General features: G+C 36.1%; 2 protein-coding genes and 1 long non-coding RNA gene across 3 annotated transcripts; 2 read left to right on the top strand and 1 right to left on the bottom strand.

Moving 5' to 3' along the window:
- The first annotated feature begins 975 nt into the window (after positions 1–975).
- On the top strand, positions 976–1815 carry LOC141607494 (protein FAR1-RELATED SEQUENCE 5-like). The gene has a single exon (XM_074426847.1). It carries the CDS (start codon positions 976–978, stop codon positions 1813–1815), a length of 840 nt encoding a protein of 279 aa, XP_074282948.1.
- Positions 1816–1882: 67 nt separating this feature from the next.
- On the top strand, positions 1883–2581 carry LOC141607493 (protein FAR-RED IMPAIRED RESPONSE 1-like). Its single transcript, XM_074426846.1, has one exon. It carries the CDS (start codon positions 1883–1885, stop codon positions 2579–2581), a length of 699 nt encoding a protein of 232 aa, XP_074282947.1.
- A 2935-nt stretch (positions 2582–5516) lies between these two features.
- LOC141608952 (uncharacterized) lies at positions 5517–6998 on the bottom strand. The gene is made up of 3 exons (XR_012527086.1): positions 6910–6998; positions 6481–6546; positions 5517–5756 (listed from the first exon to the last, which is right to left on the bottom strand). It is a non-coding gene; the product is annotated as an uncharacterized LOC141608952 (long non-coding RNA).
- Between the last annotated feature and the right edge of the window lie 15676 nt (positions 6999–22674).

Genomic DNA, 22674 nt, shown 5'->3' with positions numbered 1-22674 from the left:
GCCCTGTTTGGATTTTGAGATTCTGTTTGGATAAGCGTCGTAGTTGATTTCAGGATCCTGGGTTTCTTTTGTAAGCAACGACTATCAATTATGGTCTAAAAAGTGTATACTGACCACCGAAGGTGTGTTTGTAGAAGCACTTAAAACTGTATCTAGCTACCCTTAGATAGCATAGAGGGAATGGGATGAAAATAGTGCAATAAACAAAAGGTAGCAAAGTGTATATAGCTTCACAAATGAGTGTATATAACTACGTAGACGATTGTATGTAACTTGACAAATTAAAATTACGTGTTCCACTACCTAGGATTTTGGGATTATGTTTGATTCCAGAATTCAGTTCTTTTCTTTGATTTTCTCTGCAGACATTGTCGAAGTTACTAATGTGCAAGCGTCTTCAAGTAATTCAAAAGAAAATCAATTGCTTGTCACTAATGTACCAGGTATTAAATTGTAGCTTCTAATTAAGTAATGTATTGTCTAAGAAGCTTGTGTAGGTGGTAACAGATAAAATTAAAATCATTTCCTTTTGTTTTTTTTTTTTGATGTTGTAGCCACCCCAGAAGTTGATTTCGATAATCAAATAGTGGGATTGCCAAGATGCTCAGCAGAATTAAAACCAGCATTGTGGATGAAATTTGCAACTTTGGAAGAAGGCATACATTTTTATGAGGAATATGCCAAGGTTTGTGGGTTCCTTACTAGATTAGACTCAACAAAATTAGTTGACGGGATAGTTACACACAAGTGGTGCGTGTGTAATAAACAAGGCAAAAGTAATCACAAGGGTACAAAAAGGAAGAGGACCCTTACGCGAATTGGTTGTCAGGCTAAGGTTAGTTTTAGAAGAATTCAAACGGGTGAATACGAGATTTATGATTTTGTTGAGGTTCACTCACATGCTATGAATATGCCAACAACTATGATACATTTGAAACCATATAGGGATTTAAACTTGGTTCACAAAAAATGATAATGGATAATGCTCATGTAAACCATGGTCCTGTGCAAACATTTAGGATGTTCAAACAGTATGTGAAGGGATACAAAAATGTGGGTGCTTCTTTACAAGATTTCAAAAAATTTTCAAGGGATGTAAAGAAATACATCAAAGAATATGATGCCCAGATGTTAATAGAGAACTTCATGCAGAAAAAGGCTATGTCTCCATCTTTCTATTTTGACTTTGATGTGGACGATCAAAGCAGAATAACTAAGCTTTTCTGGGCAGATCCAATATCACATAAAAATTATGCCCTTTTTGGTGATGTTGTTTCTGTTGATGCCACTTATAACTTCAACCAATATAAAATGGTGTTTGTCCCTTTCACGGGTGTTGATAACCATAAGGGTTGCGTTACTTTTGCAGCGGGTTTGATACGAAACGAAAATGCAGAATCATTTTCGTGGTTGTTTCAAAATTTTGTAACGGCTATGGGTGATAGCTATCCTATTACTATAATAACTGATCAATGTAGAGGCATCAAAAAAGCTGTTAAGGGTGTGTTTGGTGACAAAACACGCCACCGATTGTGTATGTGGCATATAATGAAGAAGTTGCCTGACAAGGTTGGTCCATCGATTTCCCAAGACACAACTTTTTTGAAGGAAATTAACTCAGTTGTTTGGGATGTAGAAATCACTCCAGAAGATTTTGAATCGAAATGGAATTCGATAATTTCCTTATATGAGCTTTGTGATAACAAGTGGTTGAAGAAAATGTTTAAGCACCGTGCTCTTTGGATTCATGCTTACATTAGAGACACATATTTGGGTGGGATTTTGCGCACAACATCAAGATCGAGTCGAAAATAGCTTCTTTGGAAACTTCACCAACCCACATGTCACACTTGTCGAGTTTTGGATGCGTTTCCAAACAGCAATGGATGCTCAGAGATGGAAATATTCTAAGGTAATGGCTGATGATAAGAATTGTTATCCAAAATTGACAACCCCTCTCCTTTTAGAAAAGCAAGCTTCTGAGTTTTACACAATCATTATATTTTATATTTTCCAAGTAGAAGTCCAAGCAGCATGTTATACTTGTGGCCATTTACCATCACCAAATGCAAGTGGTGCGAATGATAATATTTCAGTAATTGATCGTGAGAAAGACAAGGAATACAAAGTTGATTTAAGTGATAATAAGTTCTCTTGTTCTTGTAAGATGTTTGAAAGAATTGTGATAGTCTGTAGGCACATTTTATGGGTGTTGAAAGATAGGGGGTTTGATCATATACCTAAAGAGTATTTAGCACTGAGATGGAGCAAATCTGCAACCTCCCACCCTCTTTCTACTGTTGTTGGAAAAAATGTACTAGCTGATTGTGTGTCAATCGAAAGTCGCCAAAACAATATAAGTGAATTATGGTCGGAGGTATTTAGTGCAGTCTCACTTGTTGAGGATAGTGAGGAACATTCTGATGCGCTATTTCAATTGCTCCGGAGTTTCAATGAAAAGTTGATTATTTCAATTAAGTCGGGAAAGTCAAAAGATAAGAAAGCTGAGATTGAGATGCTTCTTGGGTCAAAAATTCCAACCAAGTTCTTGTTTTACCACCAGAGAGCGGTGCAAGAATAAGGGATCGGGAAAGAGGATAACATCAAACAAGGAAAAGCGAGTCTTGGAAAATGCAAAGCCTCCGAGAAAATGTCGTGTTGCGGTGAAATGAGTAACCATGATAGTAGAAATTGCCCGAGTCGACTCCCTTGAAACTGAATTCAGTGGGTTTTTGGTTTATGTGGCATTTGTAGATGTCACTCAAAAAAGTCTGTTATGTTTTGTAATGTTATGTACTCACTTAAAAAACCGATTTCAATGGGTTTTTGGTTTATGTAGTTTTTGGAAAGACTGGTTTTGTATAAACTTCCAACTTTTTTTTTATTTACGTTTTTTTATTTGTTGTTTTTTTCTTGTTTTATATCTTTTGAATATGGATTGACGGAGTATAGAGGGGGTTAGTGTATACATTGTATTCAAATAGGGAGGTGGCTGACTAGAGTGTATGTAGCTGCGGAAGGAGTGTAACTAGGAGGCAAACAAAGTGTATGTAGCCAATCGAACAAGTGAAACTAGCAGTTAAAAAAATAGGATTCCGAAAAATTGAAAAAGCCAAAATTTAAGATGCAACATCATTTCAATGAACTCTTGAACATCAAATTACTCCAACCAAATCATTTTTTTTCTTTATTATGGACTCGTGGAATGTAACTACCAGTCCGGAAAAGCGTATGGTCACAATGCGTCATTGTATACTTGTTTATATAAACTAGTGAATTGGTGTAGTTTCAATTCTTGAGTAGGTCTTGCTTAAGACGGGTCGAATCTTAAAACGGGTAGTTACACTCACAAAACGAATATGGGGGACAAGTGGGGGCACCCCCATGTGCCTCCCACTATCGTCTATTTGGGCATTTTGTCTCACAAAATGGTATCCGTCTACAACTTAAGACGGATAGTGCCCGTCTTAAGTAAGAATTTGTGTAAATTCTTTTTGGATTCTTTTTGGTTGATCTTTATAAAAACAACTTGATAAAAACATTGACTATTTACAACGTTTCTATTTACCACACATTTACACATTTCTCTTGGTTTCACACCAAACATTCATTCGTTCAAAAAAATTCTAACTTCAAAAAACTTCAAACTTAATTATTTCTATGCATCAGATTATTTATGTGCATCAGATTCATAGGATGCACCAAACGTTTCTATGCATCAGATTCATCGGATGCATTGCATCTGCCTTAATTATTTCTATATAAATAGGTTTTCATGTGTTTGTTTCAAAAAACTTCAAACTTAATCTATACTGAATTCCCTCTCAACCATTCTTATACTATAAACTAATTATGTCTGATGCATCCTATGAATCTGATGCATCCTATGAATCTGATGTAAAATCCTTTGATTCAGTAGAAAGTTTCGGACGCCATTCCGAAATATTGTACGTCAAACCTGTGATGTGTATTCTTTATAATTTGCCAAGCACACGAGATGGGTTTGGAAAGGAAACTCTCTCATATGATCTTGACAGATTAGTAGAAGTTATTCCGGGTGCTGGATTAAATTTAGTTCAAGCTATCCACCCGGCTATTTCTTCCAATGGGTCGTTCAAGGGACATGCAATGATTGAGTTTGGAGCGGGAGATGAGCGTGAATGCTTCCGTCAAGCTCGCAAACTGGAACGCGCTTTTTCTAATAATGAAGCTTCGAGGTGGTGGTTTGAAAACGTTAAACCTCCATCAGGACCATATTTATGGGTTGCTAATAGAGATGATTTGGGACTGGTCGCATATTTGTATGCTCAGGGGCCTTCCTTTGAAATCGGGACAGTTCCGGTTGCATGGGAAAATGACCCGGTGGATTGGGTTGAAGGTGATAATGATGTTTTCAGTGATATTCGTTTTGAAATCCGCAATTACTTTTCGGATTATTAATTTGTACTGCACTTTTTATAATGTTGGTTATATTTTATAACTTCAAAGATGGGCTACAATCCACATTTTACAATTTAAAACTATTACGGAGTAGTAGGCAATCATAGCCGGGTATGTGTATCCACACATCCTTTTATTTTGAAGTATGTTTTGAGTTCAGATCGAATGTCAGGTCTCTTTGTTGTATCACATCTTCTTCATCGCTGCCTCGACTTTCCATATCTGTTTTTTTCCTCTGTACTACATTTCAAATTTCTTCACTTTTTGTGTTGTTTATTTGTTATTAAGTGTCAAGCATTATAGTTTGAAGTTTTCCTCATTCTGTTACTCTGATTTTATAGACAACTTGATCAAAAGTGTCAAGTATGATAATTTAATACTAATAACAGAATTTCAATTAGCCGGTTGGTTAAGTATTCGCCAACAATAACCGGATGTCCGGATGTTATGCTTCCCTTTCTCCGAGCTTTGGCAAAATCCTAATCTCCGACAGCCAGCCATTGCCCTTTTACTTTTATTTTGTAGTGTAACTGTCCAATGGCCTATACCAGGAACATTATGTGTATCCACAAAGCCGGTGATGTGTATCCACAAAGCCAGGGATGTGTATCCAGACAGCCGACAATGCGTATCCACACAGATGCAGGTGTGTATCCACACAGCCATGGGTGTGTATCCACACAGCAGCTGGGGTGTATCTGTACCCAGAAAGTCATACATGTGTATTTACACAACCAGTAATGTGTACCCACGCAATAACCGCAAGATGTCTTAATAGGAATTACTCCAACCAAATCATTTTTTTCTTTATTATGGACTCGTGGAATGTAACTACCAGTCCGAAAAAGTGTATGGTCACAATGCGTCATTGTATACTTGTTTATATAAACTAGGAAAACACATCATCTCTTTTATATAAATTTAGTCTTAAATTTTTCATATTCTTAGATGAAAAAATGGACAAAAAGTTCTGAATTCTCCTACAAAGATGGCGTTTGTATCGAACATCCTTTTCTAAAAATAATGAAGGAGTGTATCTAGCAGTACGAACAAGTGTAGCTAGCAGTCCAAACAAGTGTATCTAGTTGCCCACAGATGTTCCAAGTTATTTCCTTTGAAAGGATACAAACAGCACAAGGAAACTAAAAAATGTGAAATACTAGACAAAAGTCACCCCGACTTAATCAACCTCTTCAAAGTACAACCACTCTTGCAAGAAAAATAAAAATGTGAACTGATGCCGAATCCTTTGAAATGAGGCTTGATTAAAAAAAATGATCCAATAATCTTCATCATCAACCATTGTGAAAAATCGCCTGGAGATTAAAAAAAGAATGACATGAGGTTGAATTATTTTAAAGCAACATATGGAAGTGTAAGGTGTATGTAGTGACAGACTATAGTGTATGTAGCCATCTTAACGAGTGTATCTAGCGGTTCAAAAAACATAATGTAGCCAACCTGAAAAAAGTGATACGTCTTTCAGTAGACTAACGGAACTTCATATTTAATTTATAAAGATTACAACTCAAAAAACGTAATCGCAATTGCTGGCTGACAGTAGGCATCTCAGAAAACCGCAAGGTTCACACTCTTCCCTCTTTTTCTCATCACCTCATGATTGAAGTTTTAGTCTTTTCCTTCCTACTGTTTCTTCCTTTCAGTTGACCATTAAATTAATTACAGCATTCCGACACAATAATTCAAACGTGATACGTCTTTCAGTAGACTAACGGAATTAAGACTTATAACTTACAAGCATAATAACGCGAAACGAGAGACTATCATGGGAGATCATCTCCCAGAACAATGAAAAAATATTGACTACGAAATCCTAATTCTGCTACTGCACCTAATATGACTAAACTACCCCTTGTTCAAGTTTTTGACTTTTTTTTTAGTTTAAAAAGTGTATCTAACAATTTAAAAAAGTGTATGTAGCAACCCGAAGGAGTGTATCTAGCAATTAAAAAAACTGTACCAACCTGAACGACTCCTAAGATGACAAATCAAACATATAAAAATACAGAAAAAGGATACCTGAGAAGTGTTTTTCTCCCATTTTATCAGCTGCAACATAATTTGTCGACGATAAGCAATCAAGTCCTGCAAAACAAAAAAAAAGGCAGAAAATTAAGATAAAATGGCAGCCCGAAAGAAGTACATATCCTCCACCAGGGTCCAAGCAGTCTTCATTGTTAGTGATTCTGTTGACTGGACTAGGGATATTCAAGTTGTTCCCATAATTCTTCATTGAGTGTATTAACGCTAATGTGCTTTTCTTAAAGACAGGGTGCATTTCCCACATAACGGTTTAGCATGGGTGCATTTAGGGTATCATTACAGTCCGTCTACAACAGGTAATGTAAAGCTGGTCGAATCTCTTAAAACATGGGACAGAAATTTAAGATAAAATGGCAGAAAATTTAAGATAAAACATATATGAATTATCAAGTCCATTAAACTCACTTTGTAATGTTTCTTGTCCGTCCACAAATCTGTATTGAACATTGCACCTTCCAGAAACTTCATGACATATACTCCGCAGTCAAAACTATTCAAGCAACATATGATATTGAAAATGATATTAAAATAATTAACATTAAGCAAAAAATAACACAAAAATATATAACAAACTAACGTGTTTTTGCTTTGAGGGACATCCTTCACTTGAGAGGAAACAAAGCGATGGCCTTGACGCGCTTGTAACCATTGGTGCTCGGTATCTGATTTGCAACATTGACTATCTGTGAACAACAAACAATCAACAAAAATACTTGTATGAATATCTTAGATTGTGACTTCTAGACTGAATTAAAATAAAAAATGGCGACCATACAATATCCTCCACATAAGTATTATATTCCTCCACAGCTTTCTTATCATTTTTCTTATATTTCTTGGGAGAGTCCAAAATGTAGTTCTTCTCCTCCTTGAGATCAGACACACAAGCTAACCAATGGTTACCATCTTTGCCGATTGTGAAAAAAACCTACATAAAAGCAAAATGATTTACATAGGTAAGTAACTAGTATATGCATGGTAATTAGTATTTTATGCATATATTATCACAGTTTGGACATTAGTAACTTTACCTTCTCAATAGTAGCTCCATCTTTTGGCGTGTAGTGCATCTTAAGATGAGGGCACCAAACAAAGTTTACCTCGTTAACCTTTAATTGTGGCTTAGCATACTGACAAATTAAAAAAATAAGTTAATAAACTATACTAACAAATATATGACATCTGTTTTTTCTTTTGGAACATAGTTGAGATGACATATTATTCCTCACAAAAATGAAGTAAAAAAGGGAAAAGTAAAAAGTAAATTCAAAATGTACTACTTAGATACATACCATCACAGTTGAAGGCAAGTACAGAATATCTGGTCGATTATATCTACACATCACACCAAACATGTCAATCACCTACAAATGTAAATATTGTTACAAAATTTTGATCACCTATCTGGTCGATTAAATGAAAAATGTTTATATACTAACCGTATCCCTTATCCATTGACGATTTTGCAAACTTTTCATTGCTTTTCGGCAGACATTCATCCATTCAGTGGCCACGATAATTTCATCCAAATACCTACAAACCAATACAATTAGCACAACTTCTAAAACAAAAATCAAACAAATATGTAATAAAAGTTTAGAAATTACTTGTCATCCTTGCGGGCATTGATTACCCAAGCCAATATTTCTGTGTCTAACAACTGACATTGACGGGTATCCTTGGTGGCACCTATGGGATTCTTTCTTAGATTTTGTAAGTCTTGATTACCAGCAAAAGACAACAACTCATAGCATGCCCTTGTACCAAAAAACCTTAACTTGGTTGTTCTACAAAACAAGGAACATTGATTTATACTACTCATATACATACAAGTAAATAAATAGGGAAAAACATTGTAAAGCAGCTTACATCTTGGAATCCCAACACACAAGTCCTTCATTCTCCTTTGTATTTCTCCAACAACCGCATGAGGTAAATTCCTGAATCACTTCCATTACCAAGATTTGACCTCAGAATAATCTCCTCTGGCTTCATGTCACGGACAGCTACTATAGACGGCATTTTCTTGAGCAAGCATTTAATACTAAAGTCTTTCTGCATAGGACATATAAATTCAAACATTTCTCAAAAATGCAAATAATATTAATATCGTATGATAGCATCAACAAAACAAGTAGGCTGAAATGTGGATACCGTAGGCTCAATACTTGGTGCAAAATTTACCATCTCTGGCCTCATCAAATGCAAGATTTCCAACTTCTTTGTTAGGAAGTTGAAACACATTGCAAATGGCTTCTCAGAAACTATAGGTACAAAGATCTGCAATTGTATAATATTTGTTCTTAAAAAATGTCTATATCAGAAAACCATACAAGAAGGTTAGCAAATGTAAATACTTACCAAAGATGCCCCCGTAAAATTGTCATCAATTTGAGAACTTACTTCACTAGACAGTGGGAGATACAACCTAGAAGGTGAAGTATGTGCTCTAATTGTTTCACATTTATTCAAAACGCAACACCAGGCATGTATCACTTGTTTAGGCACTATATCACCCGATACTAGCATCTTCAAATTTGCTCGAGTAATCTGAAATGTCGTACCAATTTTGAACAGGATCTCACCTGCATACATAATTGTTCAATCAAAATGAAATGAGAAAATAAATTAAGGAAAGTAATGATTTGTATCTACCTAACTATAAATATGAAATGAAGAATTGTTTGGAATGTATCTAGCAAGAAATTTGAAGTACCGTACAAACTGTCATCGAAAAATTTGAAAATACATAGTCCAGTGCTTCTCTCTCATTTTTATTCACCTTGCCGTCAAGTCTGATACTTCTTTGAAGAAAAGGAGATCGAAAAGCTCATGTCTGAACTCTAACCCTCTTAGCCCTTGTTGGTTCATCTGGGGGCAAAGAAAAAAGTGGTACAACTTCAAGTGGCTCCACATTTACATTTAATTTAAAGCATCATCAACGATCTTTTGCAAAACATCTTCTTGTGATTCTGAGCTAATAACTAGTGGGAATTCAGTTGGGGTCAAGGGATCAGGTGATGGACACACAAGAGGAGTAAACACTGGTGGGGAGTCGTGTATAAGCCTTGGCGATCGACGAAATGAGGTTCCGCTTGTCTTGTTTTCTCAACATTCAACGGTTCGAGACTCCTCCTTTTGTGACTCAGATTCCACAAGGATAGGAGAAGTTGACTTAGACAATTTTTCGGATGGAGCATTCTCGCTTTCTTCGGACGCACCATGATGGAATCCACAAGGTTAGCAGATTTTGCTTTCTTTACAACGTTTTCATCTCCAACGTGTAAACCATCACACATATTTTTAACAACTTCTTCTTCGATTCGAGCTTAGTAGTTTGAATGAAGGTGGTGTAAAAGCTGATGGGGAGTGGTGTGTAAACCTTGGTGATCGACGGATTGAGGTTGAAGCTTCTGCTCTTTTCTCAAAATTCAGCGGTTCAAACAAGTCCTTTTGTGACTGAGAGTCCAGAAGGATAGGAGAAGTTGACTTTGGCAAGTCTGGAGCTGGAGTCTTGGAATCGAAAAGGTTAACTGATTTTGATTTCTTCATAACATTACTCTCCATATGTTCGTCTGCAATGTGTAAACCATCCTCATGTAACTTTTTCTCAACAACTTGTTGTGGTTCTGAACTTTGAAGTTTACATGAAGGTGACTGGTGTGTAAACCTTGGTGATCGACGGAACAAAGTTGAAGCTTTAGCTGTTTTATCAATATTCAACGGTTCACACAACTCCTCTTGTGACTGGCAGAAACCGATAGTAGATTTCCCTTTCTTGTTAACATTACTTTGAACATTAACCGGCCGTTTTCCCAAGGCAGTTTCTAATTTTACAACAGCTGCCCACAACTCATCTTCAGATTCAAATGACTTGCCATTTAGCTTAGACCATGGATTAGATTTTGATTTGTCATGTTCATCCGAATTAGAAACGCTTCCTTTTCTTTATCTTTTTCAAAGTGTCATCTGTTGGTTGTGATGAAGGACAAAGCATGCACCAAGAGCTTCATCCATTAAAGCTAGATGTTGTAAAAGTTTAGAGTCAGGGTGAACAACTTTGGTTGCTTCCAAAGAATTTGTGAACATTGCATAAGAAATCGCAAGAATAGTTGCGGATTCTCGCGTAACCTTGATAGCATTTATCCGCTTAGTATCGGTCGACCAGCCTTTGAGGAAGCCTTCGGTTCATCACGGACTCTGTTTTTCTTGATTAGAATACTCGCACCGCTGATGGAACAATGAAACTTATCTCCTTAACTACACCCTTGACAATCCGAGGAAGAACAGCTCCTGTTCCAAACCCATCTTGCATCTCATTCTTAAGCCTCTCTGAAATTTTAACTTTTGTCCAATTTGCTAGCGTGGGGAAGACACGAGAACCGAGAAAACTTGTAGCACACCCTATCTAAATAACAAAAGACAAAAACCATGATGGGACCTCCAAACCAATCATTCTTCGAACTTCTCCACGAGTCAACACTTTCAATAAACTTTTTTCTGGTAAACCTACTCCAGTTTAACGTTTGAACAGATGAAACATCCTTAAGACATTTCAGGACTCGAAGACTTGCAAGGGTCCCCTTTACACCCATAAGAAAAGTAGAAACAACAAATACAATGAAGTTCCTTTTAAACTGCTCCCCGCCCTCCTTTTGCGTGATAAGCAGACTAAGGATGTCCTTAGTCTCCACTGTGCCCGGTTCTTTATCAAATTGTTTCATCCAACTACTCTTCAACTCAAGAAAATCCTTATCTTTATCATTTAAGGAAGCTATTTGGACTTCATTTCCACTGATTGGAATACCGGTCGTCAAATGAATATCTTCATCTGTTATATGAAACTGACCTTTCATATAAGAGCAAGACGCAGAATTAAAACGGGTAACAAGCCAATGACCAAGAGCACCCGGCGCCATATCTGTCTTGAGAATGAGAAGGCCACCAAATCCCATGTCTTTAATATCAGATACTTGTTTCTCACTTAAACCACTGTTGATAAATGACATCAGCATTTTAGGAGACATACGAGTACGTAGAAAACAATATCCACCACCATCATCATCAGTTCTCTTCCTTTTAGTGGTTCTCTTACATAGTTTTGCCTCAGTAATAGCTTGTTCTTTGCTTGTACTCGCACCATGATTGCTGATCGTTAAATCCATCATTTCTGTATATGTAAAACAAGAGATTAGTGTTGTAGGAAAGTGTATGGGAATGCCCAAAGTCGTGAACCCGATAACTACTTTCTTTATCTTGTATGTAGCTTCCCTAAGATGTGTAACTAGCAGCTCAAAACAATGTATATACCTTCAAACAGATAAAACAAGGTAAAAGCTAAATAGCCAAGTTTATCTTCTATCTCCATATTATATTGCTTTATCTTGTAGTTGTATATCTAGCATATTAAGACAATGTATGTAGCTGATCAAATATGTGTGTCTAGCAGTTTAGAAAAGTGTATGTAACTGCCAAAAGTCGTGTATCTCAGAACTAAGAACAGTGTATGTAGCAGACTGAAGATGTGTAACTAGTGACTCCACAAAGTGTATGTATCTTAAAACAGATCAACAGGGTAAAGGATATCTAGCCAACTTTGTCTTGAAAGTCTATATCTATCAGATCAAAAACAGTGTATGTAAATGCCCAAAGTCGTGTAACTAGCAGCTCAAAACAGTGTATATATCTTGAAAAAAATAAACAGAGTAAAGGCTATCTAGCCAAGTTTATCTTCTATCTCTAGATTATATTGCGTTATCTTGTAGTTGTGTAGCTAGCATATTCAAACAGTATATGTAGCTGATTAAATATGTGTGTCTAGCAGTTTAGAAAAGTGTATGTAACTGCCAAAAGTCATGTATATCAAAACTAAGGTAAGTCTATCTAGCTGGCAAAACAGTGTATGTAGCAGCCCGAAGATGTGTAACTAGTGACTTCACAAAGTGTATGTATCTTAAAACAAATCAATAGAGAAAAGGTTATCTAGCCAACTTTATCTTATGGGTGTGTATCTGCCAGATCTAAAACAGTGTATGCAGCTGATTAAAGATGTGTACCTAGTTATTAACTAAAGCGGAACTCGTTAGTAATGGAGAGGGGAGAAAGTGTATCTAGCTAGGTGAAGGTGTGTGTCTAGCAACATCAAAAAAGTGTATCTAGTTAAGAGCGGCAGAATACAAAAAGAAAAGTAGGGGGCAGGGTATCTTAAAAAAATGTAACAAAATAAAATTGTAACAACAGAAGGAAGTATAACAAATGTAAAAGTCAATGAAAACTCATAAGTAAAGAACATTGCATTTGGAAATACATAACAAGTTCATAGAAAAAGTGAACCATTCCATATTGAAAATAAAGTACAGTGATTACATGAAATTTAATATTATCCAAAATGTTAAACTAAGAAGGTTGACAGTACATCAGATTATAATTAATAAACAAGTAGACAGCTACCTAAAGCGCCACGTTAAAACCTTAACATGCAAAACCCTAATTACAAATAGTGGGAACACATGAGCTATATATACAACATCAAAGGTAAATCAAGAAAGGATATGTTGTCACGAGTGACTAGTAAGTCCGCAGCAATGCCAATGGCTCTATCTCGTTCCTCACTAGAAGCAGCTAAAGCATGCAACGACTCATTCACTTTGGCGCGTGCAACATCATCAAGAACATTAAGATGAGTACTCTGAGATGGATTTTTTGCTTGCTGAAAATGCACTAAGAATTTGGCAATCATATCCTCTGTTAAGAAACATTTGCATGTTTGGAAGACTATTCTAGGACCCCTACGAATAATGCGAACACCATTCACATCATTTATGTCTACAGTAAGCCAATAAGCCATGCTAACACCAGGTGCACTTGGGTGTATCAGAAACAGTTGAGCCCAATTTTGACATACGAGCGCCATATGTGCTTTATCTTCATGAAGATCAATTTTAGAGAAGATTTTATACATAAGATCTTGATTATTAAACACAGAATCATATGCTTGATAGTGACGGCCAGTCACTATAACGTCCTTTAACGGAGAAAAACAGAAACCCATAGCTGATTGTTTCTCACTGACATAAAGGGCACGAAACGACTGTTGATCCTCATCAAGAAGATTGACAACACAACCATTGCACCAAGTTGGCATACTTGGATATGAAACAACTGAAAATAGAACTATTAGTGACACAAAAAATTACGAAAATGTGTGTAAGCGACGAATATAAAAAATGGACTAAAAAGTGTATATAGCCACCTAAATGTGTGTTTCTAGAAGCATTTCAAACTGTATCTAGCTACCCAAACAAAAGTTAACAGGGGTGTATCTAGCTTGAGAATTGAGTGTATATACCTATGTGAAGGATTGTATCTAGGTTGAGCAAATATATTGCGGGGTTTGTATATAGATGACGCTTTTGGTTTTGGTTCATTGAGTCAAAGGTAAATTACATTGTCCATGGTGGCCAATATTTTCTCACAACAGACAAGAATACAAAAAATAAATGAAAAAAGAAAAGTAAGGCAAAAATCAACATTGTAAACAATGTCTAACAATGACAAAGTAAAGTGTATATAGCCAGCTGAAGGTGTGTTTCTAAAAGCATTTCAAACTGTATCTACGTACCCCAAGACAAAAATACAGAGAATGAGATGAAATCTGAGGAAATATACAAGTTAATAGGGTGTATCTAGCATAACGAATGAGTGTATACGACAACATAAAGGATTCTATGTAGCTTGACAAGATAAACTCAGGCTTTCACTACCTAGGTTCCAGACAATCAGATTTCGAAAAATAATCGGAACTAAAATTGTATCAACAAATGCACAGCAATAAAGGATTGAACAGTTGTACCAACTAATAGCTTGTGAAAATGAAAATTTAACATTATTATAGTAATGAAAAAGGGAAAAATAATCACAACTGCAGTTGAACAATGAAAATCGGGAAAAATTAGGGTTGCAAAAGGGGGAAACATACAGTAAGGATCGAAGAAAGATATGCCGTCACCGTCGCAGAGCAGACGTAGAGCCGTCACCGTCGCAGAGAAGACGAAGATCCGTCGCCGTCGTCGTTAGTTATGAGAGAGAGTGAGAGTGAGTTTTAGTGGGAGAAAGGAAAATAACGGGAGTGTCTAAATCTGATTGAGTAAGGGGTTGGGATTTTTAGTTCGCACCGAACTTTAGGTTCGCACAGGATCCTATTTCTATATATATATATATATATATATATATATATATATATATATATATATATATATATATATATATATACAAAGTATTAGGATCATGTAAGTCCTCCTCTTACATGTGAGTCCATAAGTCTCATTTAGAGCCAATGGATGAAGAAGATGGAGGGTTGAGATTGAAAGCAAAACAGAGGGGATTAAGAAGCTAATTTAACCCAATCTCTCTCTACCCATACTAATTAATAACTATCTTCTAATTAACCACTAATCTAACATATATACCTTTTTCACTCACCACCTTATCTCTCATCTCATTCAATTTCAATAGTCCCTTCTCTCTACAACTCAAATTTCTCAGAAAAACCAAATAAATCAAAATAACAAAAAGCCAAATAAATCAAATTTCAAAAACCAAATAAATCCCTCATTCACTCATCCTCACTCCACTCCACCACACACCTCCCCTACGACGTGTGCCCCCACCCAGATACGCCAACCACCACCACGCCAGATCTGACAACCACAACACCCGCACAACCACGGGCAGGCCGCACCTGACCCACCCACCACCACATAGCACCAAAAACTAGATCGGCATAAACAAAACACCACAAAAAACCGCACAAAACACCCACCTTTTCTTTGTCGACCCAACACCTCCTCCCTCCTTATCACTATCACTTAACCGCATAAACAAAACACCACAAAAACCGCCAGATCTAGTGGTTTCTCATTGTTTTTCGAAACCCTAGATTTTCTTATTATAGATCTATCATTTAAAGCATAATTTTTATATAAAAAAAAACTAGATCTACACAAAAACGTGATGAGGGTGGTGGTGTTCGGGTGCGTTGTTGCGGCTGCGGTGGTGTTGGAGTGCGTTGTTACGGTTGTTGGTGGTGGCTGGATAGAGGCGGTGGTGTCGTGGGTTGGTGGTGGAGAAGGACGAGGTGGTTGGTGGTGGTTGTTGGGTTTGATTTATTTGTAAACCAAAAAGTAATTATTGGTTTTTTTTAATTAAATGGAGCGATTGATGTGATGAGTATTGTTTCGGAATAATATGTGTCGACTTCAAAAAATTCAGATTACAATTATCTAATTCAATGGCTTCCTCTAGTACAGAAATTTCGTCTCTTTTTTTTATTTTATTTTTTTATCTGTTTTTTTTTTAAAAAAAAATGATTGGAAGGTGGTGATGGAGCGAGTAGTGGCTATGTACTATGACCTTTTAAAAAAAATGATTGTTTACTGCTGCGTACACTTTTGGTTATGTACTATGACCCGTGTGTCCGTGTGAGACGGTCTATTTTTTTTTTTTACTTCCACTTTCCATTCTATTTTTCTTACTTCCTTTTTAGATCTGAAAATAATGATATTTGTAAATTTTTTTATTTCGATTTTTATGAGATCCTTTTAATTATATCTTACATCTTAGAAATTAATCTCGTATAATTTGTTACTTTAAATCTTCTAGTAAAGTTAAAATTACAATTTTCTCTATTAGAATTACTATTAAAGTTAAAATTACAATTTTCTTAAAATTATACTTTGTACCTTTGGAATTACAATTTGCAATGTGAACGACACTAATTGTACTAGAATTACACTTTTTCGGTTAGAATTACACATTTTCTGCTAGAATTACTTTTTTTCGTGTTAAAATTACACTTTTTCCGGTTAAAATTACATTTTTTTCTGTTAGAATTACACTTCTTCTGCTAAAATTACACTTTATATCCTTGGAATTACACTTTTTTCTGCTAGAATTACACTTTTCTTTATAAAAATTACACTTTTTTCTGCTAGAATTACACTTTTCTTTATTAAAATTACACTTTTTTCTTTAAAATTACACTTTTTTCTGTTAAAATTACACTTTCTTCTGTTAAAATTACACTTTTCTCCATTAAAATTACACCTTTTTCTGTTAAAATTACACTTTTCTCCATTAAAATTGCACTTTTTTCTGTTAAAAATACACTTTTTGTTGTTGTTAGAATTACACTTTTTTCTGTTAAAATTACACTTTTCTCCATTAAAATTACACTTTTTTCTGTTAAAATTATACTTTTTTCCTGCTAGAATAACTCTTTTTTCGGCTAAAATTACACTTTTTCTGCTAGAATTATACTTACTTCTATTGGACTAATGTTACACTCTCAATGGACTTGGTCATATTCTCATATTCTCATTGGACTAATGTTACACTCTCAATGGACTAAAATTACAGTCTCAGTGGACTAAAATAACACTTTCTTGGACTAAAATAACACTTTCGTGGACTAAAATAACACTTTCCTGGACTAAAATAACACTCTCATTGGACTGAAATTATACTTTCCTGGACTAAAATAATACTTTCCTGGACTAAAATAACACTCTCATTGGACTGAAATTACACTTTCCTTGACTAAAATAACACTTTTTGTCGTTAAAATAACACTCGTAAAATGCTAAAATTACAATAAGTTGTGATAAAATTACAAAAAGTTAAAATATTATTCGTCAAAATCAGTCAAAAAAGACTGAAGTTAAACTCGTAAGACGCAAAATTCTCGTAAACATTCCTTAAAATTAAAAATTTCAAAATAATATCCGTCAAAACCGCTTCGTAGATTAAAGTTACACTTTTTGCTGTTAGAATTACACTCGTAAAATCCTAAAATGTCGAAAACTTGTCTAAAAAAAAAACGAAAAAAAACTGAAACTGGAAAAGTGTTAACAAAATTTTCATAAACTTTGAAGTATAAGATAAATGGTGGTGTTAATTGTGTATGATAATGAATTATTAAAACTAGAGAGAGAAGTGAATTAATTAGTGTTAAGTGTGTTTCTTACTTTCAATCTCAAGCATCCACCAAGCATGATCTAAGGGATATGGGAGGGACTTATGGACTCAAAAGATATGAAGGACTTAGGAGAACTTTGCTCTATATACAAATGTATATATATATATATATATATATATATATATATATATATATATATATATATATATATATATATATATATATATATATATATATATATATATATATATATACACATATATTTTGTTTCGAAAAATTATAGAATAAAAGCATGTGGGTAATACATGATTGACAAGTTGAATAATATATGTGCATGATGGATGTTGTTGCTTGGCTTTTGAAGATAATAACATGTGGTTAGGGATACTAGTTTTATGCACATTGAGTTGTTTTTGTTTACTTTGTTGTTATTTAAGTTGTTTAGAAGTAAAAATCAAATAGTTATGTTGTCCGATTACAGCGAAGTGGTCTTTAAACTGTTATAACTTGCGATGTATATATGATTTTGATGTGATTCCTATTGAAGGTGATAGCTTGTTCTTTTACGATTCTAACGATAAGTCACACACCCAAAATGACCAAGAAACGAGTAAGATATGACCGTTTCACAAAAATTGGACAGTGCTAAGAACTGCGTAGGGTACTCGATCGAGTGGCCCTTACTCGATCGACTGCACCTCTTGTTACTCGATCGAGTAACCCTTACTCAATCGAGTAGCTCTGGTAATTTCTTATACGTGCTTCTGACCTTCACCTACTCTATCGATTAGGCTGCACTCGATCTAGTGACTCCTGTTTTGGGTCATATGCTTATCTTTTTACTTCGTCGCATATTATATTTGATTCAAAGGTGTTCTTTTGCTTCTTTATTCATTGTTTTACGTATGTGTTGGTCCTGATGCGGAAGTTATCCAATCTTATGATGTAAAGCGTGGCACCCTATGATGGGTATGAGTTCGGTGGGGACGACATGAGTTATATGTTTGGTGATAGATAGTGGAAAAAGAAAAGGAAGATTGGTAAGGCTTATTGAGGCACGGTGCAAGTTTTGTGAGACGTGGTGAGTGATATAATTGCGCATTTGAGTAATGTAAAGGTAAGTGTATATAAGCAAGGAGTGATGTAAGTTTATGGAATATGAGAATGAAAAGATTGAAATGAGTGATGCAAATAGTGGTAAATTGGGATGTGCGAGGATTTATGGAGGGAGATGGTTAGGATTGTGTTGGTTACGATTATAATTGATGAAAGGTCGTTATAGAGGTATGGAAACAAATGGTGTATAGTGAGATCGAGTTATGCCGCGATGTGTAGGTAGTGGCCGAGTTTGGAAATTTGTATTATCAAGAGGTGAAACCAATGTGTGATTTCCTAGGGCAATTAACGGTATGAAATGGGTTTTGGTTCGAAAATAGAAAGTGAGATGGTGTGGACTGACCGTGTGGATTGATTGGTGATAATTGTGAGCGATAGCATGATAAGAGAAGATCCATGGTAAGAAAGAGTGAGATGGTACTGATATGAAACAATGGGATTTGAATTTTGGAGCAATGAGACGGTAAACGGAACACTAAAGAGGTAGGTAGAAGGAATAAGGAGTTGAATTATTAATTGGTATTATTGAGTGAAAAGAGGAAAGAAGGATGGAAGTAAACTGAGAGAACGTCGGCCAGAGTTAAGTAACATGAAACTAAGGAATCATGGAGATGTACGATAGCATCATGAGAGGGTGTGAGTTAATGGTTATATAGGAATTTCGGGACATCGTGTTATGAGTTTCGAGGAATTAAGGAGAGTAAAAGTTGGTAAAATATTGACACGATATGAGATTTGGGTGGGGACTTAGGTGACGATACAATTAAAGATAGAATTAAGATTAATGTTCAGGTAACGTTTGTTGATGGACTTAATGTTCGATATTTGGGATGTTAACCGAAGATGGGAAATAAACCGTGATATTTGGAGATGAGTGTAAGAGGTTTGATATACGAACAGTGGTGGTGTTGAGGTGCTGTCACTAGTGGTTATGGGTAATGATAAGCAGGAAAGATAGCCATTCTAAAGAGGTTGATTTTGTAGAGACAAGATTCATATGTATGGTTGTGAGGGGGTATAAGATGTGGTTATAGGAGGCAGTTGCTAGTAGTTGAGTATTAGTGGTATGGTTACATCTGCCAGGAGGTGATAGTTATGCGAATGGAAGAATGTGTTATGAAGGGCATGCGAGTTTAAGCTCGGGCGAGATATAACCTTTATCATGTGGTAACTTATGTGATCAGGATTGACTAGTTGGATGTGATTACGGGTCTATGATGTGTATAAATGTTTCTGTGGGGTTCTGACCTCATGAGAAGTTGTATGGTGTGATAGCTATAAAGTTGTTATCTGAATGTTTTGTAACGTATGTTGGGTACGGTAACCTAATGGAATGATATTCAAAAGTGATAGTTTGGGTGATCTATCTGTTTATTCCGTGTAATATGTTGCGTTGTGATCTAGTAAGGCGGTTTTGAGTAAGTTTTATTGTCCAGGAAGTTATACTGAGTCAGTGTTTATGAGATTGTGTACGTTGTGATTACTGTAGATGTGGCTGTTGTGCCTCGGGTGGTGATCCGGGCACGGTACATCGTGTTGAGATGCGGGTATTTTCGCGCTGCGGTGCGGCTATTGCTGGGTGTTATGCGATGCCGTCATTGGTTGTGGTGGAGTAGGAGGGATGATTACGATACGAGTTTTCGAAAGTACACACCAGTTATACATATATTATTTTGTTTACTGTTGTTTCCTGCGAGTGTCGGTTTAGACAGATCGACAGTTGTTTTGTTTATTGATGTTTCTTAGCAGTTTCAGCTTGGGAGAAAGGGTAGAGTATGATATGGAAGAGAATTGTGTATATTTCCGTTGTTGTCATGGTATAGTGATATTCTTACTGGGACACAGTTGTGAGAGGTTGCTAGAGTATTTTGACCTTGTTTTAGAAGAGGCATTGGTGGACATAGTAATGGCAAGTCATTTGTGGAACATGTGTTGTACTGATCTGGAAGATACAGATGGTTCATAATCTTTTATTGAGATAGTGAGTATAGAGTGTTGGGAATTAGTATCATGTTAAGTTATGGATGAATTTTGCGATAATAAAAGAAAAGAACTTGAGAATCTACTGTGAGCGTGTGTAACAAGTGTGGATCGTGATTATGCTTTTGGACATAGGTGCTTTATATAGAGAAGTATGTCGTTTTGCAGTAATATCGAAGAGTTAGAGTATTGATTATGCTAAGGATTTTGTGGTATAGGTTAGGTGGTGTGCCGAATGAATTGAGGTATAAGAACTGTTAAAGTAAGAGAGCCTTTGATATAGGAATGGTTGTAAGTGTTGAGTTTATAGGTGGATAACATTCACATGTGGTGGTGATGAGAAGATACAACTAAGGATTTAGTATTAGTGGGTTACGAGGACGTACCCTTTATCTTAAGAGGAGTAGGATGCGACAAAGAGAGTTTGATGGTTATACATGTTGTAGTATAATTGAAAGTTTGAGTCTTGGTGGAGAATAAATAATGGATTGGTATTGTGGTTGATATTATTAATGGTCATGGCCGTGCTTGTAGTAGTTCGATGTTTAGGAATGGGAAAATACTTCGATAGTATTGATAGTTGGATGATGATGTTTATGAGTTCGATAGTGTTGACAGTTGGATGATGATGCTTATGAGTGTGAGTAAACTTCGAGGACGAAGTTCCTTTTAAGGGTGGTAGAATGTAACATTCCGTTTGATGTTTATGAGTGTCTTGATATTAGGTTTTCTAGTGGCTAATATGTTAGTGAGACGTAGCTAGCGGGATTTGTGGATCGGATGGTATTTGGTAGTGTATGCAGTTAGTGTCGAGAGAGACTATAATGTAGTTGATAAGATATCGCGATCCATGTTGTGGAGGTAGACATAGTTGGTGAAAAGATTTCATGTTTTATAGGTTGGGGTTTTGTTTTGAGTTCTAAGTTGCGTTGTTGGGTCTTGATCGAGTTAGTATGTTTTTTTGTGTGTATGGGTTGAACTTCGGGGACGAAGTTCTTTTTAAGGAGGGAAGGCTGTAATTCTACGGTTTTCTATGTCTATGGGTACTCTATCAAGTGGGGCTTACTCTGTCGAGTAAGTATGTTTTTATACGAAACACTAGTTTGCCTGATGGGTACTTGATCGAGTACGTGCGACACTCGATCGAGTAAGTTGGTATTACGAGTTATTTTAGCCTGGTTATATTAATAACGCGTGATTAGTATTTAAGGGTTACGTCACCCTTCTTAATCGGTTTTAAGTTTTCTAAAAACCTTTTAAAGAGAAGAAGAAGTTACGTAGCTTTCATTCATCGCGTTATTAGCAAATCCCAAGGGCTAGGATTGTCAGATTATCATGTTCTATACACCGCTGAGTTCGTCGCGTCGAGGGTAAGATTCTTGTATCATTTTTGTAATATTTCGTTGAGTTTGTTTAGAACCCTAATTGGGTAGAATTGGGGGTTTTCGGAGGATTATGTTGTGTAGATGGTAATTGTATGTGTATGTGTTATTGGAGGAGGATTCGCAGAGGAACATTACTGATTAGTTGCTGTGACGGTCTTGTGGTGATTATTCTAGGTAGGGTTTCCCTACTATGTATTGATTACATTATGTGTTGGTGGTTGTTTATTGTTTTTGATTCATATTGTATTGGAATTGGAATTGGTGATTGTTGGTTGTATAGTTGGTTGCGATTGTTTCTCTGTGGTTCTCGAAGTGCGTCCTCGGCTGAGTGGAGTCACTTCCGGGAGTGGCTTCATGCCCTTGATTCGCCCTCTGTGGAACCCGCCATAGAAGGGATGTGCACATTTAGGAACTTGGGTTTATCACTCGGATGAGATGAGCGGGACTTAGGTGGGAACGGCTGCGGTGCCCCACTGGCGGCGTGGAATACTTGTTGCGATGAGTATTCTAGGTGTGTGGTGATATGATAGAGATTGGTTTGGTTGGATTGGATTGTTGTATCCCTGTTGTTGTATTGTTTGTGTAATCAGTACTGACCCCGTTTAATTGTTTTAAAAACTGTGGTGATCTATTCGGTGATGTTGAGCAGTTATTGAGCAGGTATGAGTTGATGCGCATGGGATAGCTGGGTTGAGTCACCACGAGCTGTTTAGA

The sequence above is a fragment of the Silene latifolia genome, chromosome 10 (genome assembly GCF_048544455.1).
Source record: "Silene latifolia isolate original U9 population chromosome 10, ASM4854445v1, whole genome shotgun sequence".
Taxonomy (NCBI): Eukaryota; Viridiplantae; Streptophyta; class Magnoliopsida; order Caryophyllales; family Caryophyllaceae; genus Silene; species Silene latifolia.
This window is presented reverse-complemented; position numbering and strand designations above follow the sequence as displayed.

Coding starts and splice junctions, on each gene's coding strand:
- LOC141607494 (XM_074426847.1), top strand. CDS start 976: ATGGATAATGCTCATGTAAACCATGGTCCTGTGCAAACATTTAGGATG.
- LOC141607493 (XM_074426846.1), top strand. CDS start 1,883: ATGGATGCTCAGAGATGGAAATATTCTAAGGTAATGGCTGATGATAAG.